Here is a 21670-nt window from a genome sequence, read left to right on the forward strand (position 1 = left end):
AGCAAAGTTTAAAAGTTTAAAAAGGTATAGACTATTGCCTGAAAATGTTCATACAGAGGGCACCAGAGGGACAATATATGTTTTTAGTTTCAGTGGTTATATATATATATATAAGCCGTAGTGGTAGATGTAGCAGTCCCAAGTGACAGCAACATCAGAAAGAAGGAACATGAGAAGCTGGAGAAATACCAAGGGCTCAAAGAAGAGCTAGAAAAGATGTGGAAGGTGAAGGCAACAGTGGTCCTTATATATATATATATATATATATATATATATATATTATATATATATATATATATATATATATATTATATATATATTATATATATATATATATATATATATATATATATATATATATATATATATATATATATAGTCTGTCTGACTATATATATATGTATATATATATATATATATATAGTCTGTCTGACTACATAACAACATAAGGAAACCGATCTGAAATGAATGGTAAATGCGTTGTTTTTAAAGGTTTTGTGTCAGGTGTATGCTTTACTATCAATGGGCTGTTGCCTCGAGCTGCAAACTAGATTTCAAAAGGCCTTGTTTCCTGCCACGTCACGGCGCATGCGCATCACTCGGCCAGTCATTTGGCGACGTGTACCCGGTGTGTGAAGTGTTCAGGTGTCTTACGTCCGCTGGGTGACAAACTGCCATAAAACACCTAGAAAGCCTTAACAGAGCGAAGCCATGGGAGGATCTCAGAGCGTGGAGATACCGGGAGGAGGCTCCGAGGGCTACCACGTCCTCCGGGTGAGTTTTCAGCCCCTACAGCCCGTTGGTTGTCAGGCGGTAACGGCAGCTCAGCGTCCGGTCTGAGGCGCAGGACTCCCCCCTCCGTGTGTGGACGAGAGGCCGGGGATGATGCTGGGGCCTCCGTCCGGATAAAACTAACACCCGTCAGGGACAGGCCGTGTGTTGCAGATGTGTGCCCGGGTCTCACATCGTTTCGTTTTTGTTTTTTGTTTTGAAACTGCCTGTCGGTGACGTTAGCTGGGCACTAGCGCTGCAGCTAACTAGCAAACTAGCGTTAAATCTGCCAAGCTTGTGCCCGTTACCGGACAGCACCGGTGCAGGCTCTTTGTCTTTACATTGCTTTGGCTGTGAGGGTGTTAGCAACAAGATAACACATGTCCTGCTCCAGAGTTGAAGCATGAGCTGTGAGTAAGCGGCAGTAGCAGAGACTAGACTGGAGCCATTCTACTGCATCACGGGAAAAAGCAAAGACCGTGAAGTTGCCGTAGTGAGACTGGTTCATGTCAGGGCTCCGTGGGTGAGGTTAGGGTTAGAGCTGAGGCTTTGTGTGGCTGAGATACCCGGTTGAGTTTGGGGTCGGGCTAAACATCTCAGTAGAGAGTGGCTGCAGGTCAGTCCTCAACACCTCGGGCACCATCTCACACAACCCGCTATTCAGTACAGTGCAAACACTGATGGTAGGAGCCACAGTCCAGCAGCGACTCAAGTTGTCCCTCAATCTTGTGCAGGTTCAGGAGAACTCCCCTGGACACCGTGCAGGACTGGAGCCTTTCTTTGACTTTATCGTCTCCATCAACAACACCAGGCTGGTAAGGAAAGTCAGCAGCTCTACCTTATAGGACCAAATGCATCTCTCACACACACACACAACTACATATTTCATGGTTACCTCTTCTTCCTTCTTTCCATCCTGCTTTCTACAGAACAAGGACAATGACACCTTGAAGGACTTGCTAAAAGCCAGTGTGGAGAAACCTGTTAAGATGCTGGTTTACTCCTCAAAGACCTTGGAGCTGCGGGAAGCCACTGTCACACCCAGCAACCTTTGGGGTGGGCAGGGCTTGCTTGGCGTCTCTATTCGCTTCTGCAGCTTCGAGGGAGCCAATGAGAATGTTTGGCACGTGCTGGTAGGCATCCCTTAAGACTCATCTGTTTTCTATTGTCTTGTATCACATGACAGTTGTTTTATTGTTTGTTTATCACCCCCCTCCTCTCTTCACAGGAAGTAGAGCCTAACTCTCCAGCAGCGCTTGCCGGCTTGCGGCCATATACTGACTACATCATCGGTGCTGACACTGTTATGAATGAGGTAATGTATCAGCACTTTCAGCCCTTGCTGCTGTCTCCCCTGCACACTCCTAACACTGATTGTGTGTCCTCCTTTTGTCTGACCCCCTCTGGGGCTTTATCTGCAGTCAGAGGACTTGTTCTCACTGATAGAGAGCCACGAGGGAAAAGGCCTGAAGCTCTATGTGTACAACACAGACACCGACAACTGCAGAGAGGTGGTCATCACACCTAATAGTGCCTGGGGAGGAGAGGGCAGGTAATACCGTACCGTAATGTTAGCATATACAGAAATATTTTTTTCAAAGAAATTTTTTTTATTTTATAATAAAAGAAATTTTTAAACACTGCAGGATCTTCTCACAACAAAATAAAGTGCTTTGTGCCTTGAAAAAGGTATAAAATGAGTTCCTGTAACTAACCTGTAGAGTTATACCAACAAAAACAAACATCTTCTTTTCCTCAATGACATTTTTTATTTTATAATAAAAGAAACTAATAAAGGTTACGGGATCTTCTCATAACAAAATATCTATCAACAAAATAAAGTGCTCTGTGACTTGAAAAAGTTAGAAATAAAATATAACTAACAAAGTAGGCTCACTAACAAAACTGGTTGTTCCCCCACGTTGTATTTTGGCCTTACAAATGTGTCATCTTCACTCACAGAAAAGAACTTCCACACCGACATGTTTACACGCGACTGTGAGTGTGCGCGTGGCTATGTCATTGCCTGCGCTGCTGGCAATAAAAGGATCAGCTCGGAATTGGCAAGACGTGAGACTGACTGGCTGGTCACCGATCCGGGCCGGTCATGCGAAAAATTGGCCGATTCCGATCACTGGCCGGTCAATCGGTGCATCTCCAGAAACAGCTGTCAATAAATGTAATACAGACCTATTTGAATTTTTAAAGGTTGTGTACAGTGACTTTAAATCTAATGGCCTCTTTTCCAGCCTGGGATGTGGGATTGGCTACGGATACCTTCACAGGATTCCCACCCGGCCTTTTGAAGAAGGGAAGAAAATCAGCTTCCCTGCAAATTCTCCCAGTGAGCCCATCAGTCCGCTGAAGGATGGATTCACTGAGGTCAGTCCACATGTAGAACTCATCTTCCAGGTTGAACTTCATTACACAACGTCCTCAGTTCGGATTAAAGACATTTTAATCTATTGAAAAGCACTTGTATATGACAGCTTCAAAGGGAACTACAGACGGAAAACATAAGAAATATGTGCCTCTATTGCCTGTGTCCCTGAGAATTCTGCACCAGCCAAAACATTATCTATCAGAGTGCAGTGTTTGTGCATGACATTGAAAATAGTTTTGTTTTGTGTCTCAGCTTTTTTAAAATGTTCACACTCAATAAAAGTTGTTCTGTATGCAGCCAAGCACTCAGGACAGAGAGGGAGCAGTGTAGCTGATTAGAATTAATTGGAAGTCTGGGTGAATGTGACCTTAGCACTTTGACAGCAGCGATGTTTTCTCTAGCTCTGCTTCAGCTTGTTCTCTCGTTTGAATTGTTCAGGTCCAGCTTTCAGCAGTGACCCCTCCTCCCACTGCACCGGTCGTCTCCACAGGTCTGGAAGATTCACTGGGTGGTCTGTCAATTAACACAGCTCCACCCACCATACCCAGTGAGCTGCAGACAGGTATTTCATCTTACTTTCTCCTTTTCCGTTTCATGCTTACTCATTTGTTCTGATCCACTGGACTCATTAGGTAAAACCATATGCTTCACTCATGAGCATTGTGTATTTCCTCCAAATATTCTGATTTAATGTCTGTGTCGCCTACATCTCCAGGTTTGCCCACAGTCCCTCTGCTCCCCTCCTCCACCAGCCCCACCCTCAGCTCCCTCACTCCACTGAATCCTGCCTCCACTAGCTTCAACCTCTCCACGACGCTGCCAGGTGGGTGATTTTTTTTCTTTTTGTTTCCCCAAGTCAAAGCGCACGTCATCGGCCTTTCTGCTGCTCTTTCAACTCAGAATGTTTGGAAAAGCCAATGCGAGACAGAGTTGTTAGAGCTTTTTCTCCACACATTTCTGAGTGTGTGTTCACACCCTGGCAGAAGAAAGACAAAAGTCTGCAGCAGCAGCATTATCCAATATCAAGTCTTACTATGTTTACATACTACACACACTTTGTTTTCTTAAGGACAAGCCCCTGCTGTTAGTAAAGATTGAAATAGTCTTACACATGGTCATCATTAACACATGAAAGTCCATCTGAGTCACGTGTGTTTTATGTGTGTGTGTGATTTTAGGTCTGATGCCCCTCCCAGGTGGCTTACCTCCACTCCCTAACCTTCCTAATCTGAACCTGCCACTCCCAGACCTCAATGCTGTGTCGTTAGCAGGGACCAGCTCCTTACCACCAACAGTAGGAACATCAGGTAAACACAGTAACACAAAACATATATTTTTATTTGCTGCTGTTGCACATCTTTACTGTACACAGCACAGTATTATAGTCTAGTCACAGGCATTCTATACCCAAAGTGACAGATGGGACCCCCACAAGGGGTCAAAAGTTACATTTTTAAGAGGATAAAAGTGCTTAAGTATGTCTTTTAGGTGTTCAAACAAATGTTAAAAAGGTTTCTATTGTGGCACTATAGCAAACAAATCAATCACTGTGTAGAAGGTTTGCTCTCTTGAAATGTCTGTCTTAATTGTCTCATATCAATTCCTGTTACCAAAGACCCTAGTGCAGCTACAATACATCAGTGATTGATGTACTAGCAGTATAAAGTTCATATTTAATAGTATGAATTTATATAAAATGTGAACACACATACAAGTAAATATAAATGTGGAGTGTCGTTCTCTTATTTTTAATAATAAATCCTAAGCAAAAAATGGAGAAAGCAGAGAATGATGCAATCAATTTTTTTTTCACTGTTTGTCACCAGCAGTTCCACCTCTGGCTGCTCTCCCACCCCTAAACCTGCCAGGTTTGACCCCATTGCCCCCTCTACCCACCATGCTGCCGTCCCAGCTGCCTCCTCTCCTCCCTCAGGGAGTGGTCCCCCTCCTGCCCACCTCCATCAATGCCCCTCCAGCCCTAGCAACAGTCAAAGCAGCTCCTGCGACCGACCTTGTCGCCATCTCCACAGCACCCACAGAACCCCTCTCTACAAACGCCACGGAATCACCGGCCCCCACGGAAACAACACTAACATCGTCGTAAGCAGGAAAAGAAGCACCCGCTTACCATCAAACCAAAACACGCACCTGGTTTCTCTCTTTCTCCCGTCTGTCTTTTCCTGTATTTTTCTATTTATTTGGCAACGAGGCACAGGCAGACAGCTACACAGGTTCAGACACAGAGGTCGGCATGATCCAGTTGTAGGCGAGGAAGCTTGTGTTGGGTGATGAAGAATGGAGGACGAATGTAGACTGATCTTACCAACATGTCTTTTACCAGATTATCATGAAACTTGTCTGAGCTGTGGTATGAGAATGAATGCCTTATTAGTAATTGAGAATAGCTTCAACAACCAACATCTAACCTGATTATTAACTAACTGTTCAGTCGTGTAACTGGTCACTGGAAGAAATCAGAACAGAGCTATCACATGTGGGCCAATATGGAAAAAAATCTTCCGCTGCTGTATTCGAAATAGGCACAAGCAAAATCTGAACTAGATCTTAGAGATTCTGGATCGTCCAGCCTTAACATGTAACCATTTATTAGTTTACAGATCCCCATGACCAGTAGATTAATTTGATTGACATGTTAGTTTTGCATTATTTTGCCACCACCTTTTTGTGGTTTGAAATGATTAGTCTGTCCCAATGTGTGTCTCCATGTATACCCAGGACTCTACAGCGCACAGTCTCTACCGCACAGACAGCCTGAAGGAGGCCATGCCAGAGGGGATGGAAGTTTATAGTTACATGAGCTACTGAGTAGTGTGTGTGTGTTTGCTGCTGGGTCTTTATTAGTGGGGCGGAACATGGGTGCAGGATTATTGGTTATTAAATACGCAGGTATGTCCTGTCCTGGCATGGCTGAGCAAATTGGTAAGCAGAGTTGCAGTGATGCAGTACAGCCGCAAGGCTCTGCTGTAATATAACGTTCTGAGAATATCTACAGTATGCACAGTGCGAGCAATAAAGCCAAATTAATTTTACAAGGTGTCTGCGTGTCTTTATATATCATCTGCAGTGTATGTTGCTACTCTTTTCATTTCTGCAGTGTCAGCCACGCTTTACACAAATAAAAAGAAATCAAGACGAAAGCTGTATTGGGAAATTAGGCTGACCACCCGAGGTTGCAGGCGTTACAGAGAAAAAAGGCAAGTGTAAAGATAAGAAATGCAGATGGAAATTTTAGGTATTACAAAAATATTTGGGAAACATGCAGTAATTGTGTGAAACAAAGGTGAAAATACGAACTTAAGTTCAAAAGGTAGGGAAAAACTAAAGTAAAACTTAGTGAAACACATGTAAAAAGTTGTCAACTTGCACTTCCTGTGCATATGGAATTCACTTACTGTAGAAATCCAACCGTTACCAAGGACAGATCCTGCAGAATAAATGACTGAGTCATGTGACTGCCAACATAGCAGTATGGGACAGAGGCCTGCTTAAGATCTAATTGCAAATGTTCAAGTTAGATTTTTTTCATCTGCATCTCTAATAGCAACAATGTTTTTTTTTTAATGACACACGTCCTTTCTGGACCTTGGAATCCTGAAAGAAAATGTCATTTTTGACACCGCCCACTTTAAAATATGTACTACACATTACAAAAGTGAAAAATCAAGTATGCCAGGAGGTTTTCAAAGTAAGATATTTCATGCCATAAATTCACTAATATTCAAATTATAGCTATTCAGTTGTCAGTTGTGCTATTTGCTAGAAAGATTCAAGTTATTACAAGTGTAATTTAGATCCATAAATCATGCTTTCACAATCCCCAATGACAGGAACGTGAGATTTTAATAAACGCCTGCTGACGCAACGACCAGGTAAATTATATAGTAGTTAAATTACATTTAAGAATTTGTTTTTGACACTACAAAACATTGTGACATCTGTGAAGCTGTAATTTCTGCCAGTCTTCTCACAGATGTCACCTTCTTCTGAGCTCCAGCTTGTGTCAAACACTTGTAGCAAGGTTGCATTACCCTCTGCAGGAAATACGGGTCACACTGCAGGAATGAAGACTTGTAAGGCAATCTTTATTGCATATGAATGACATGGGCTAGTGTTGCACCCCCACAGCTAATGTGATCTGATGTAGTTTACTGACAGCTGCACTACCATCAAACTACACACAGCTCTCATTCATCAGGTGGTATATGCACCTGATGCAAGAACGTGTTCTCTTAAGATGCTTTTGATTATAAGAAGTTAGGGGGGAAATAGGCGAGGCTAAGACTGTTTTATGCCTTACTGTACATAAGTGAATGAAATGAGTCTGTCAAACTGGATGCATACTTTCATGTGGGAGCAGCAAGCTGTGAGCAGGTACATCCTGCACGTTAATGCACCTGTCATGTTGCCTACACTACAACTGTTACACAACATCAATTAGGACAGATTTTTAAAGGAGGTGAAGGCAGCCACAGCTTGCTATTTACAGCTTCCACTGGACTTCACGCCCTAGAATGTCTCCTTCCTTTGCCAAGGGTGTGATTTTGGCTGAGCCCAGACAAGCTGCATTTCACAGGGGCTTAAAATGTCACAACATCATACAGGTAAGTATTTTATTTACAGGACAACAACATTTGGATATATCCACTTGATTTCTAGCTGCAGTAAATCATGCTGCAACACAGGCCAACCTGGAGCGCGCCTATTCCTGCTGGCAGGAACAGGTGTGACCATTCCTACCAGAACAGCACACCAGGAGTTTGCTCCATACAATGTCTGTTGGATTCTTACACGAAAGTAAACAAAAACCCACATGAACGTTTGACGATGGTGGCAGAAGAAAGTGTTGCACCCCTCGCACAGCACAGTGCGTGTCCATTTCAGACATACAGGCTCTGTAGAGCGTTTCTCTTAACGCAGTTCAAGTAAGCACAGGTGTGAGCGAAAACCGTTCACACGGTACAAACTAAAAGCAACATTTATAGCAGCAAACTGAGAACAGCTTTCAGGAGGAAACACAAAAACATAGCGAAGTGAGACACTGGGGAGCAGGGATAAGCCTTATTATTCTATATCTGCTAGTGAGTAATTTCTCCCGCACATGAAATGTACACTAGTCTGTGAGTTCTGAGTCTTTGCAGTGCAGCAACAACCGATCCAGTCCCTTGGTTGAGTCCAACTCTCTTCAGGCAGGTTGATGAGTACAGCTGTGGCAACATGGTACTGCAGTACTATGCCCATTGAAACATTTCTACTCCTATTAGAACAGCAAAAATGGATTAAGACGAAATTCACAGATCCACTTTATGTGGACCTGAATTGCTTTGCAACACAATAAAAACTGTTAACGGAGGATCTGACTATGGATAAGTCTGGAACTACCACAATATTGTATTTCATGGCAAATCTGAGAGACCAGATGTCTGTGATACAGATTGGAAGTGCAAACCAACCTCAGAAATTTAATATGGAAGGTTTTTTTTTTTTGTTTGTTTTTTTTTTTTAAGTTAAGTCCCGTTCAAGGTTACATCGTTACTTTAAAGTTCACCCCTGCGTGCAGAGGCACTCTGAGGAGGAAATTCAATGAGATTTAAACAGGTAGTTCACATTTGACGAACAGACACTCGTACATCCTCTGCACCACAGCCCGTGTCTTCCTTGCTGGCCACCATCCTCATAAGCAACAAGACTAACAACACAATTCTCAGCCCTGGTGTATTAAGATGTATGTGTATCTGTATGTGTACATGTATGTAGAGCTATGAGAGTCGGGCTGGGCCATCTAGGAGCTCATATACCTGCTGAAATGTCTCCTAAGAGTTAAGTTAATTAAGTCCACACACAAATCCACAAGCTTCAGTCTTTTTCTCTTGCTCCAAACAATACTGAGACATTCCACTGCTGCTTCTTCTATCATTCTTTTTCCATTTCCTTTTGGATTTGTCAGTCTTCCATTTTCTTCTTTGCACCATCTCACTCAGCTGAGTTCAAGGGCACAACTCTGTACAACTTCTGCAATGAGAGTATCCCTCTTCTTCCCATCTCATGTTTTCCATTCATTTCTGTTCTGTTGCTTATTTATCTGTTTTGGGAACAACTCCACTAAAGAACATCCACATCCATTGTCCTTCACCTCTTACAATCCTGCCTTGAGATTGGCCAGAGGGTTCTGCCAGTCATGTGAGAGAGCCAGTCAGTAGGTGGGGAGCGATGAGGCGGAGGGCTGCAGGGAGCCGGAGGAATTTGAACGTCTCATGTGAGGGAGGAGGTAGGTGTCTGAGCACAGCTGGTGAACGTCAAACCTGTCCTCCTTGCGGTAGGCCAGACAGCGGCGGATAAATGCCTGCGGAGCAGGAGAGAGGATTTTACAAACTGTCCTGCAGCCTGCGTGTGTCGATTATTCTTATTTACTTAAGAAACAGTGTGTGTGTACCTATTTCTACTTTGCAGCAAAGACTGCACTTTAACCTGTTTGTTTGCAACACACCACATCTCAGTATTCAACTGTCATTTTGCTTTGTTGTTCATGCAGATGTTATCATCCCTTTAACATCTCTAGCTGTATGAGACCGGCCTGGGCAATACCAGTTACTCATTAGAACTACATTATAACATTTTACAATTTACAGGACTTTTGCAATAACGGGAACCAGGTCCTTGATATTTTGTGAATTTCACTGGGCCCAAAAACAAACAATGTAGCTGTTTCATCTATTGTCCATTTTAGTTGAGCTTAGAGAATAAAGATAAAACCCATATTGCCCACCTCCTACTAAGGACAACAGAGACTATTTATTGGATTGGTGTTGATGGCAGTAAAATTAAGCAAAGGTGTCATTCAGCAATTAAGTTAAAACCAACATAATGAGCCTTATCTGTGTGTGTGTGTGTGTGTGTTAGTGTTACACCTTGGCCTCTGTGCTGGCCTGTGGTTTAGCAGGGAACTGGACCTCTGTGGCCTTGAGGATTGTGTTTTCCTGAAGAATGTCTTGCTGAGACTGGTTGTGACCAAACGGCTGATGAAAAACGAAAAACAACAAAAAAAACCAAACATGATAATGAACACAGTCTAACAGATTTAATGTTGCTTCAACTGTTAAACCCCTGTAGTTGTTTCTGTAGACAAAAGTCTACGCTAATATGCACAGATCTTATCTTCCAACATCTTTAATTTGTGTGTGTGGTGTTTAGTGCTGTACCTTGCGTCCATAGAGGCACTGGAAGAAGATCACTCCCACAGACCAGACATCCACCTTGTTTGAGATTTTCGGTGGCTCCTTTCCCACCACAAAACACTCTGGGGGAAGGTACCTGAAACACAGAGTACTGCACGGGTCAATCTATGAAATACATAGTCCATACAGTTTTGCAAATCGGATTCCTTGAATTGACTGTAATTAGTTCATACCATACAAGCAATAGGAATTAATGTGAATTTATTAGCAATAAGATGATAATATGTCACTGTATATTCAAAATACAACAAGGCATTTGATGAGGACATCTTATGTATAATTACAAACTGGGTCTATACTACGTACATGTATCTGAAAGAGATACTGATTGGTGTGTGTGTGTATCTTACCAGTAGGTGCCTGCTCCCTGTGATGTCAGGTCCATCCCGTCCACACCATAGTTATCGTCATCCATTATTTTGGACAGGCCAAAGTCTGTGATTTTGATTTCTCCACATGCAGTGCCATCCACCAATAAGATGTTCCCTGTGCAACACACACACACACACACACACACACACACACAGAGACTCAGCATGGTGTGTTTGACAGAATGTCATCTTCAGGTTTGGAAAGGATTGGTCCAACAGCATTTGATACACTAGGTTCAGTCCCATGTTGAAAAGAAAAACAATAACAGCAATAGCAAAGAGCCTAACCTCTTCAAAGAAGTTACAGCCATCATCAACTTTCAGTTACCTAAATTTTACTCTGTAATTCATTTCAAATCTTTTGACCATGTCACCCACCAGGTTTGAGGTCGTAGTGGATGATGGGGGGCTTGATCTCGTTGAGGTAGCGCAACGCGCTGACAATCTGCATGACAATGGAGCGGGCCTCCTTTTCTGACATCAGCTTGTTTTGTTTCAGGTAGAAGTCCAGGTCGTTTCCTTCACAGAACTCAAGAACTGTACAGAATCTGGGTGGGAATAGAGAAACGGACACACACCATTACAGCCCAGAGAGAAAAAAACAAACAAAAAAAAAAACCTATCATTACAAGAATACTGTCATTAATTTAGTAATCACTGAGTAGAAATATTAACAAGTAGATGTTTCTTTTAAAGAGCTGGAAAGACAAAGCTAAGATGAGGAATTTCACTTTCCCCTTCTCTACATGGAGGTCAGAGGTCAGGGTCAGGAATGTCAGCTACTCAGTTACCCAAAGCCAGTGCTTCTAACATGGTACAATGTGACCTGGGCCTAAGCTCGACCTTTACACTCAGCATTAAAAAGGTTTTATGCCTAAGAATGTGGTGTGTCAGACTGGGCAGGCCCAGTTTCTTTAGCTCTCTTTAGGAATGGCTTCATCTCCCTCAAAATAAGTTGATCCCGTAAAACAGATTCTATTGTCAGGGCATGTTGATAGTGAGCCACACATATTTCTGATAACTGCTTTTACTGTTTTCTCGTCTGATCTGATAACACCCTTATGATATTTGCTCTTACTTGTAGCACCCTGTGACGTACAGCCTCAAGGCAGATTACTAACTCATACAATATTCCAATAATCACTGGGTAGGGCCTTCACAAATATATGATGTGCACAGTGTTTTAAAACTCCTGCAAAGAATGCAACTAGTACAGGTCAGACATGACTCACGTGTCGGTATCCAGGGAGAAATAGTCGTACAGTTTGACTATTCTGGGATGGTCCAGCTGCTTGTGTATTCGGTACTCCCTGCATGCATGTCTGGAAGGGCATAAATGTCAACACGTGTGTTTCTGCAGAAACATTTGTGTCTTTGTGCATTTAAGGTTGTGTGGATGGGACCTACTTGTGGTAATTCTCCTTTTTTTCCTCTCTCCAGTTCTTGTTGAGTTGGTGGATTTTAACAGCTGCATAACGCTGCTCAAACAGGTCAAACGCCTGTGTGTGACAACAAAAACACACACGTCTCAAAACACACTTTTCAGAGAGAGGGAGAAAACAGAAACCTAGTAATCTGGCCGTACAAATATTACCTTGTAGACTTCACTAAAGCCACCCCTGCCCAGCAAGTGCAGCAGCAGGTACCTCTCATTCAGTGTAGGGTGGTCTTTAAACCTGTGAGGACAAACCACTCAGTGCTCTGACCTGGAAACTGATCTAAAATCTAATCTAATCTGTATGAACCAATGATTAGCAAAGACAGATGACTGTATTTCTCTTCTAAACACAAACTAAACACATTTAAATTACATCAGACACTGCCCATGTATTTTTTAGTCCAGGTCTTAAACTATCGGGGTGCTTGGCAGGTTCTGGTACTGCTTGCTAACTTACGCTGAGCTGTCCTCATTGTTGATCCTCTTCAGCTCCCTGATGTGGAGGTTCCTCACCCGCTCCAACCGCTCCAGCTCTGCTTGGATCTCAGCTTCCTCCTACACCCACACCCACACACACACACACCCCCACCCACCCACCCACCCCCCACACACACACACACACACACACACACACACACACACACACACACACACACACACACACACACACACACACACACACACACACACACGATGAGATGTATAACATTTCGATTCTTTCTGCGTTAGATGATGCATGCACTTTAATCTCATTAGTGCAGGTAAACACTCCAGTGGACGATCAAAGCTGTATGTGGGAGCATCTCTACATCCTTTTAGTCATGCTTTTAATGCTTCCATTTACATTTTAGCCATTTGATGTTACCCCAATTTAAACTAAATGTTGTGCAATCTACACCTGGAAGACATGCATTAGAAAACAGCATCATGCAACAGAAAGTAATGCTGTCCTGTTGACTGAGTGCTTGGCTTTTTCCTGCTGACCTTTTTCAAATGTCCGAGGCGGAGCTTGAAGATCTCTTCCTGCTCGTGGTACTCAGCAAGGGTCAGTCTGCCAAAACATAGACTAGTCAAAACCTTAGAATAGAACCAAACAGACAAACTGGACTGGGCATATGAATTCTGAATTATAGATGCCTCAATAAAGTCAAACCTATTTCAGGTTAAAAAGATTTTTCTAATCGGCCAACTGAAAACAGAAGCAGGTTTCCACTCATTGTGACTGACCAGAGGAAATGAAATCCAGACATATGCCAAACAATATCTTTAACTCTGTGTGGTGGTGTAGTGAACCTGGATTTACACAGACACTGTATCTTAACACCTCTGATTTGGATCATCTTTATGAAGAGATATTAAAGACGCCCCAAACTGTAAAACGCCTACAAGCAAAACATCATAAATAGGACGATCAGCCCTCACATTTTATGGCCGAGCCTCCTCCACTTTCCTACTGACAGTATGTATTTTTTGAGTGTACTCACAACTGAGGCAAAGAGGGCTTGAGGAAAGGGTCAGAATCGTTGCCGTTGACGACCTTAGTTTTTCGCTGCTTGGGTTCAGATGTGGAGGCCACCGAGACAGAGGGCGATGCAGGGTTCGGAGGTTTCCTTTTGGCCAGTAGCTTCCTCTGTCGCTCTATGTCCTCCCTCTGTTGGTTGATGCCCTCCTGTTGTCTGTGTACAAAGCACACGCAAATGTACCTTTGTGTTTAAGAACTTAAACACTATTTATAATACAATGCCCACAGCAAAATTATCAACCACAAAATTTTGTTTGTTTGAATGGATTCATAAATGATGCATGTGCTCGCAAACTCTCACTTGATCAGGTTCTGGAATGCATATCCATCAGTCCACTGCTCCGTGTAGGATGCTCCATGTCTGACGGTGGTGAAGTGACCGAGACGGAGGCGGTCCTGCATGCTCTTCTCACGACACGACTGCTTCTCCTGGGTGCTCTGTGCACAAAACCACACACACACACAAAATCAGAAATAATAGAGAGTGGTGCTGTAAACATTTCAACATTTACATTTATAATTCAAACTTGGAAAATACTTCAACGACAGGCCCTGACCCATACGTTACTTATATATTCATTTGGTAATAAGGCACAATCCAAGCCACAGTAAATCAATGAGAGCTAGGTTACATCCCCAAAAAAAATAAATGTTTGTGTTTATTTGTAAAAGGACAACAGAATCCTCCAGCCGTATCGAGGTGTCTCCTTTAGCATTATTTTATACCAAGCCCAACTTCCACCACGGTGCTGTTCTGTGTAACTACAACCCAGAATGGTGGAGACCTAAAAAAGACACATGGCTGGTAAAGAGATTTAAAAATCTACCAACCAAAAGAGACATTTGTTCTCCTAGGACTTGGGAACCAAAGCAGAGCTAAAACGCAGAGGAAAAGGGGACTTATAATGAGGAAGGGATGCCTTTGTGGAATTATATCCACTGCATTTCAAGCTTTTTCTGTAACACACTAGCCATATTGTGATACACCATTTCTGCTGGCTGTGCTGCTTGTTTTTTCTGTCCTGGAGGTCAAAATCCACTTCATACAGCTTCAAATTTCTTTAATTAAATGCACAGTGTGCATAGAAAAATAAATACCTTTTCTATAAGCAGCTTCTTGCTCATAGTGATGCACTTGTTGAGCCTCTCCTTGTATTTCTCCAGGAGTTTTTGCTGTTCATCAATCTGTCTCCGCAGATCACAGTTAGCCTGTTCAGGAAAGACACCAGGGTGAGTGTTAAATTGAGCTGTGTTTTATATATATATATATATATATATATATATATATATATATATATATATATATACAAATAAAACCTGAAATGACAATATTTATACATTAGCTGATGATTCTTCTATATGCTCAGCAACACAGGTTACAGACAATGAACTCACCCTGAGGAGGTCATCTATTCTTCCCTCTTTCTTTTCCAGGTCCAGACTCTTGTTGCTTTCCAGAGCAGCCAGTTTCAGACCTGTCAGCTCCGTCTACGACAACCAAGTGCAGAAGTACCAGTCAGATGTTACTGATAAATGCACATGCATACTGCAGGAAAAACTCCCCAAAAAGATGTAACAGTTGTTTCATGTGTGTCATATTACCTGGACAAACTTGCTGGAGGAGGCTTTGGGATTGTGTTCCCCAAAACATAGGCTTGTAGGAGAGGAGCTATTCTGCCGGACCTGCAGACAAAAAAAAAAAAAAAAGGGTGAAACCTTGTAATAACATACAGTGCAGAGACTCACACCCACCTTGTAGAAAAAATAAAAACGTTCTATTTTAATGTTTGCCAAACACTCACAATTGAGCCCGGGGCAGAGTGTGAATTCTGTGGAGAGCGTCGAACTGATGGGAGCCCTCTGACTGGACTGGAACCATTTCCACCCTGGAACTGTGCAGAGAAACAAATATGTAAATTAAAATAACAACAGCAGTGCCATGCAAGAATATCACCATTTGCAGCAACACTCACATCAAAGTAGTCGCTGATCTTAGGCCCACGTGTGGAGGTTTTCCCTGCATTAAGAAGTGGACAAAAATTTCATACAAACACACAGATGGCCAACTTAGAGATTTTGTGCAGGTGTCAGTCGTACCTTGACTACTCTCTGAATAGGTGTCAGCTTTTCGTTTCCTCCCTCTGGATGATTCTGAGTGCTTCTTCTCCGGAGTCTGTAAATCGATATGAAATAGAAGAGGGGAAAAAAAAAAAGACATAATTCCCAAGTGTTTTACCTAACAAAGAAACATCCAGTGATGGTACTCAACAGGAAGGAGCAGTATCAACAAAGAGTACATACTGAGTAGGCAGGGGAGCCCCCTCTTTTCAAATCAGAGTTCTATGAAGAGAAGAGAAGGAGAGGTGGAGGCAGCGGGAAGGACAGAAAGACGAATAGGCCGTGAAAGGAAGAAACAGAGTACCGACAACATGGATCAGCGTCTAACTAGTCAACTCTTTCCACTGTTACAATGACGACATCTGTGTGTGTTTTACCTCTGACTCCTTGTCGCTAGATGAGCCCAGACTGCCATAGCTGTGGTTAGACGACTCATTGGCCAGACCCTACAAACAGTGATAATTCAAACTAATAAGTGAACATACAACACACAACATGAATATTGTCAGTACAGGTGTGTGATGCTGCCACATTTCAGTGACCTCATGAAACGTAAACAACAGTGAAGCAACACCGGCAGGACTAAAAGGAATGCAGATCTTCAGTTATTAGGTGTGTCACCTGGTGCTTTTCCAGCACATGAAGGCTTTCTAGTGTGATGCATCCTTTCAAGGAAAATAAGTATCTTTACCTGCTCTTCCAACATGGGAATTTGGGTTTGCTGCGTATTTCATTGGGTCCCAAAAGTCCCAACTCTTGATGTACTAGTTTCTGATGGTCTATGGAACTGCACGGATGGATATAGCCACTTATGAACACGGAACTGCACGGATGGATATAGCCACTTATGAACACGGAACTGCACGGATGGATATAGCCACTTTTGAACACAAGGCTGCTACAGCTTGTGTACAGCATTCTTTCTGCTGCAAGCAAGCAGTGGTAGTTTTTGGTATTGATATTAGGACTTAGGACTGGAGTTTCTTGTTACTGGCATCTAATAGAAGGCATCATTTTCTGGAACAGTCCCAAGATAAAATGTGTTGTCTTGTGAGCCAAAACTATGATTAAAACAATGCTGTTTTAAAAGCTTTTTAATCTATTATCAGTCCCAACACTGGAATGCACAAGGCTCTTTAGTTGCTGGTTCAACTGTGTTTGTGTGTGTTCTCAAAAACACGTCTTTTTTTTAAAATGTATGACTATTACCTTAGCACCTCCACTGGTGCTACCGGTGCTGCCTCCTGTGTTTCCACTGACAGCTCCCGTGAACCTGGCCTCCAGAAGCTCCTGTCTCCTGGGGTCCAGGCTGTGCAACTCCTCCATGGGGCCTGGCATAAGAAGGGACCAGGGCAGGAGGGTTGAATACTTCTTTTTTCAACTACTGACAAACAGTAGAGAGCAGTAGTACAAATGATCAGAGTGAAACACATTCCTGTGACAAGATTACTAGAAGGAAAATGAGCAGTAAGAGAAGAAACAGAGGACAATATCTGGAGGAGGATTAGAGAAAATTAGAGTGATTCGGGGATTAAAAATAGAAAAATGGATTTAACTGTAGGTGCCGTAGGTAGCTCTTTAACGGATGCATTTTTATCCTATGATGGCAGATACTTCAGATGGTGACAGTGCATTTCTAACTTAAGCAAGAAGGTCATTCTATGAATCAGGAGCCCCGAGGTAGAAGATCCACAACCAGTCAGAGTGAGTCCACCAGTTTATCAACAAAAACCTTCAACCAGTCCTTCTGCTTTCTCATTTATTAGACTGCCACAATTGGCTCATTACACAATGCTAAACTGGTCTCTGACATTCATGGATCTCAACACCACAGAGGCCTTTCACATGAAGCACAATAACAACTGAGATAAAGAGACTACAAGTTTTATCCCAAAGTAAAACCTTTTAATGTGCAGCTACCTCAATGAAAAACAGATTTGGGCCCTTTAGAAGCTGTGTGTCTGATCCTACACGTGCAACAATGATGATATTGAAAAAGGCCTGCTTTTACTTTTATATTTAAATTTCCTCAGCATATAGACGTGCAGATGTCCGAGCGGTATGTCTTTACAGCTGCTAATCTGAACCACAATGCAAATAAAAAGGACTCTCTTGCACAAGCACTATGTTGCCAGACCAGGCCTTGTTTTATGACAAGCGCTTTCCAGGGAAAGACTTACAGAGGTGCTCTGCTCCCTGCAGACTACTGCTCCTGCAAGTATTTGTTTCCTTATTGGACACTTCCTGGCTGCAATCTTTACATAGCTCAGGGGCAAGCCCTAAAAGGCATAATGGACATTATGAAACCCTGGAGCAGTGAAACAGAGCACAGCACAGGGCCTGTGTGGGGTTATCTAAGGACAGGGGAGAGAGTGATTTGTTTTATATGTTGTTTTTTTTTTCTTTATATGACAGCATTATTTTGTCTTAGCACACCAATGAAAATTAATTCCCGAACTATCCCCTTTTTAACGCCGACTTCGTCCTTAGCCACTTTTTAACACCGTCGCCATGCCAATGTTTCTGAGTCCTACAACTAATTCACTGTTGTGTCACTTCGCGTCCAGCAACTCAGCAATATCCGAGTAAATAACAGCTCAACAACATGTCGACAACAGTGTGAACAAACAGATGCATCCGCACGGCCCCAAACTCAAAAACACACAGGGCCTATCTATCCTCAACTTGATAGCAGCGGGGACGTGCATTGCAATGCATTAATGGATGCATGCGTGGTTTCATCTCCAGCTGAGCTCGATGCTGTTCATGGGAGGCGATTGTTACAAACTGCTACAAAACATCAACAGCTGAGGACCGACAAAGCCTGTAAGCGGACAGTCACGCAAACCAGACAACAAGCTAGCGCAGCCTTTGTGCAAACAGGATAGCTCGCTGCTACTTATACTGGCCATCAACTGAACTGACAGCTGACGTTTGGCTTCCAATTCACGGCATCAGTGAACTTGACATCCATTTTTACTTCATTAAACGGCAGCCCGACGCGGCCAAAACCCTCCAGTTCTCCTCCAAAGGGCCCACTTTAAGGAGAATACGAGTCTTTCGTGCACTTGGCGATCTGATGTACCTTCCTTGCTCTTTGCGGTCGCCGTTATATGTTGTTGAGAAATCGTTGGGGACGAGGAGAGCTGCGACCAAGATGGCGTCGCCTCCAAACTTCCACCACCACTTCCACTGTTACTTTGGACACTCATGAAGCCACTTTACCGCCGAGAGGAGCCAGCCTGCACTCTGCCGTTCGCGGAAATCCCAAACTCGCGTCCATCGTCTGACACCTGCTGTAGCCACACGGGCCTGTAAACTGACTTAGTCCGTCTATGTGGTACTAGACGTCTCGCATTTTGTGAGCCGGGGTCCTGCGGAGCAGCGGCGTCTTCGGAGTCTCGCTGACACGGATCCAACGTAACCTTCGCATGGTGACCGCACCGCGCGCCTGTCAACATCCAGCTCGCGAGCGGAGCTTTGATTCTAGTAGGCGAGGCTATCGCGAGGCTGGCGCGCACCTAGCAGCGCGATGGGGGATGGCGTGACACCGAAACAGACACTGATCTGGGATCGTTTTACCCTCCTCCGAACTGGCCTGAGGTTCACTAGAAGACACAAGTCAGCGTGGACCTGAGAACAGCTTCTTCTTGTTGAGGTGAAAACAAAAAAACAACCCGAAAAAATGGCCGAAAGTTCCTGTCTGCTCGAGGAGACCGAAGGAAAACAGAAACACACACATGGACGCACGCACGCGCGCACACAAACAAATTGTATGCATGTTGTGCATACATACATAAATACATACGTATATATATACACATACATATATGATGTTTGTATGTGTTTGTGTATACATGTATATATGTACATGTACATACATGTATGCATATATACTGTATACATACTGTGTACTACTGTAAATGCATCATGTACAGTAGCCTGTGCTACTGTGCTGTGTTCTGTGTGTGTGTGCTTGAGTTTGTGTAAGTGTACCAGTCAGGTAGGGATGTGGTCTTGATATGCTGCTTTTTCTGTCTTGAAATACAACTTGCACAGGGGGGGTGCAGGTGGGAGGATAGTGATGTGGTCTGGGCTATAAGGTCTTTTGTTCCAAATTTGGTGCAGTGCATCAAAATGCCTTTGCCTCCTTGTAGGGCAGCACAAAACACACAATCTCTCACACATATAAAAGAGAGAGAGAGGGAGAGAGAGACTAACATGCAACTATTTGCCCTAAATCTTTTTCTTACATTTCTTTGTATTTTATTTGGAATAGAATAATTTATTTTGCATAAAACATCTACTGAAAACTAGACTGCATGTTGAGTCAACATGTGTGTCTAACCTGTCATGGAAAAGATGTTCAACCTCAAATGTTTAAAAAGTTAATTCTAATGTCTAATGTAATTTGGTTTGTTCGGATAAGAATTCATAGTAGTATGCACACTGTAAGAGGGTCTTTTGTCTGGCAAACCCCAGTGCACCTTGCAGTCCGATTGCATCAGGAAACAGCTTGAGGCACAGACTAACGCTGCACCTCATATGCACCTGCCCATGGTAACCTGATTTTTTGGGTCACATGGTTTCCATGGTAACAGAGCAATAGTCTTGACAAGCAATGAAGAGGGTTGTACTACATTAAACACACACACACACAGTTTGTGATGTCATTTCAGGTATGAAATTGGGTTTGTGTAATGAGGAAAAAGGTGAGGTGAGGTGCCTGATGGAAAAGTGGGAGTGTTCGCTGACATTTTTGAAAACTGCCTACTTTAAAGTAGTAGGTGTTCAATGCACAAGATATAATAATCTGAAATCAGTTTTTTTAAGAATAAATAATAAATCAACCTTCAAGTACACTCCAAAAGTTCAGAGATGAAAAACAAAAGCAGAGACTGTGTTTTCTATTAAAACTAGTTCAGCTGTATTTTGCAAGTCAGTAATGTAATTTTGACATTGACACACTAAACTCAGCAGTTCTGGATCTTAAAGGAAAAGATGCTTTTTCACACAATTGTAAAATGGCATACCGCAGTGGTTTAGTGGTTAGCACTGTTGGGTGGGTTTTCTCCAGGTACTCTGGTTTCCTCCCAGTCCAAAAACATGTATGTCAGGTTGATTGGTGACTCTAAATTGCCCATAGGAGTCAGTGAAACATCTCTTTTTCCAAGAAAGCCCATTGAACAAATTACTTATATACATTTATACAAATGAATATTAAACCTTAACCATCACGACTACTGTTAAAAGTGTTAGCTAGTAAAGTTCTCTCAGGGAAACAAGTGTCCCGAACTTCACACTGTGTCGCAGTACATTCCAGAAATGAGGTGAAAAGCACCAGGAACTAGATTTCCAAGAGTTGGTATGAGGAACTTTTACCATTGTTGCCCATAATTTGGTGTCATAATTATGAGCTTTGAACTCAACCAACGCTGCTAAAATATCTCAGCAGCTCCAGTCGAGGTTATGGGTTAGGATCAGGTCATTATACCTGTATATTTCCTGCTATAACATCAAAAGCTGCTGTGAAACTGACTTGTGCTCCATCTGAGTCATATCTGTGTTTACTTGTGATACAGTCACAACAGTTGACTTTACTTTGATTTATGTATTGATATAAATATCTTAATAATGATTCAAGGCTGCTGATATTAGAGTTTAATATCACTAAATTTACATGAATCGCAATAAATGTTCTCGACACACAACAGCTCTCACAGTGACACAAGTACTGCAATCTAGATAATAAAAAAATGAAAATATTACACTCTAAATATCTTGTTTACTAGAGTAATTGAAGTTTGGATTATT

The 21670-nt window shown here is 42.7% G+C and overlaps 2 protein-coding genes across 4 annotated transcripts; one reads left to right on the plus strand and one right to left on the minus strand.

Annotated features, from left to right (window-relative positions):
• The first annotated feature begins 618 nt into the window (after positions 1–618).
• gorasp2 (golgi reassembly stacking protein 2) lies at positions 619–6204 on the plus strand. 2 transcript variants are annotated; one of them, XM_026314532.1, is made up of 10 exons: positions 619–774; positions 1506–1586; positions 1701–1904; positions 2000–2086; positions 2193–2323; positions 3021–3153; positions 3593–3716; positions 3870–3977; positions 4333–4461; positions 4981–6204. In XM_026314532.1, exons 1-10 carry the CDS (start codon positions 712–714, stop codon positions 5256–5258), a joined length of 1338 nt encoding a protein of 445 aa, XP_026170317.1. In that variant the 5' UTR covers positions 619–711; the 3' UTR covers positions 5259–6204. The 2 variants fall into 2 exon arrangements, with proteins under 2 accessions (XP_026170317.1, XP_026170318.1); XM_026314533.1 differs by having other exon boundaries at positions 4984–6204.
• Positions 6205–7771: 1567 nt separating this feature from the next.
• On the minus strand, positions 7772–19532 carry LOC113133977 (serine/threonine-protein kinase tousled-like 1-B). 2 transcript variants are annotated; one of them, XM_026313084.2, is made up of 22 exons: positions 18942–19532; positions 17066–17187; positions 16234–16302; positions 16040–16078; positions 15836–15911; positions 15712–15755; positions 15541–15630; positions 15341–15421; positions 15134–15226; positions 14837–14947; positions 14040–14176; positions 13701–13892; positions 13201–13267; positions 12674–12771; positions 12373–12454; positions 12186–12277; positions 12011–12100; positions 11157–11326; positions 10758–10893; positions 10372–10483; positions 10081–10188; positions 7772–9515 (listed from the first exon to the last, which is right to left on the minus strand). In XM_026313084.2, the coding sequence occupies exons 1-22, from the start codon at positions 19066–19068 to the stop codon at positions 9366–9368; spliced, it is 2286 nt and encodes a 761-aa protein (XP_026168869.1). In that variant the 5' UTR covers positions 19069–19532; the 3' UTR covers positions 7772–9365. The 2 variants fall into 2 exon arrangements, with proteins under 2 accessions (XP_026168869.1, XP_026168870.1); XM_026313085.2 differs by lacking the exon at positions 16040–16078.
• Positions 19533–21670: the final 2138 nt, after the last annotated feature.

Source organism: Mastacembelus armatus, chromosome 17 (assembly GCF_900324485.2).
Source record: "Mastacembelus armatus chromosome 17, fMasArm1.2, whole genome shotgun sequence".
NCBI classification, from domain to species: Eukaryota; Metazoa; Chordata; class Actinopteri; order Synbranchiformes; family Mastacembelidae; genus Mastacembelus; species Mastacembelus armatus.

Coding starts and splice junctions, on each gene's coding strand:
- gorasp2 (XM_026314532.1), top strand. CDS start 712: ATGGGAGGATCTCAGAGCGTGGAGATACCGGGAGGAGGCTCCGAGGGC. Junction 2,324..3,020: donor GCCTGGGGAGGAGAGGGCAG/GTAATACCGTAC, acceptor CCTCTTTTCCAG/CCTGGGATGTGGGATTGGCT. Junction 3,154..3,592: donor TGAAGGATGGATTCACTGAG/GTCAGTCCACAT, acceptor TGAATTGTTCAG/GTCCAGCTTTCAGCAGTGAC.
- LOC113133977 (XM_026313084.2), bottom strand. CDS start 19,068: ATGAGTGTCCAAAGTAACAGTGGAAGTGGTGGTGGAAGTTTGGAGGCG. Junction 13,893..14,039: donor GCATTCCAGAACCTGATCAA/GTGAGAGTTTGC, acceptor CTTTGTACACAG/ACAACAGGAGGGCATCAACC. Junction 12,455..12,673: donor AACAATGAGGACAGCTCAGC/GTAAGTTAGCAA, acceptor TTGTCCTCACAG/GTTTAAAGACCACCCTACAC.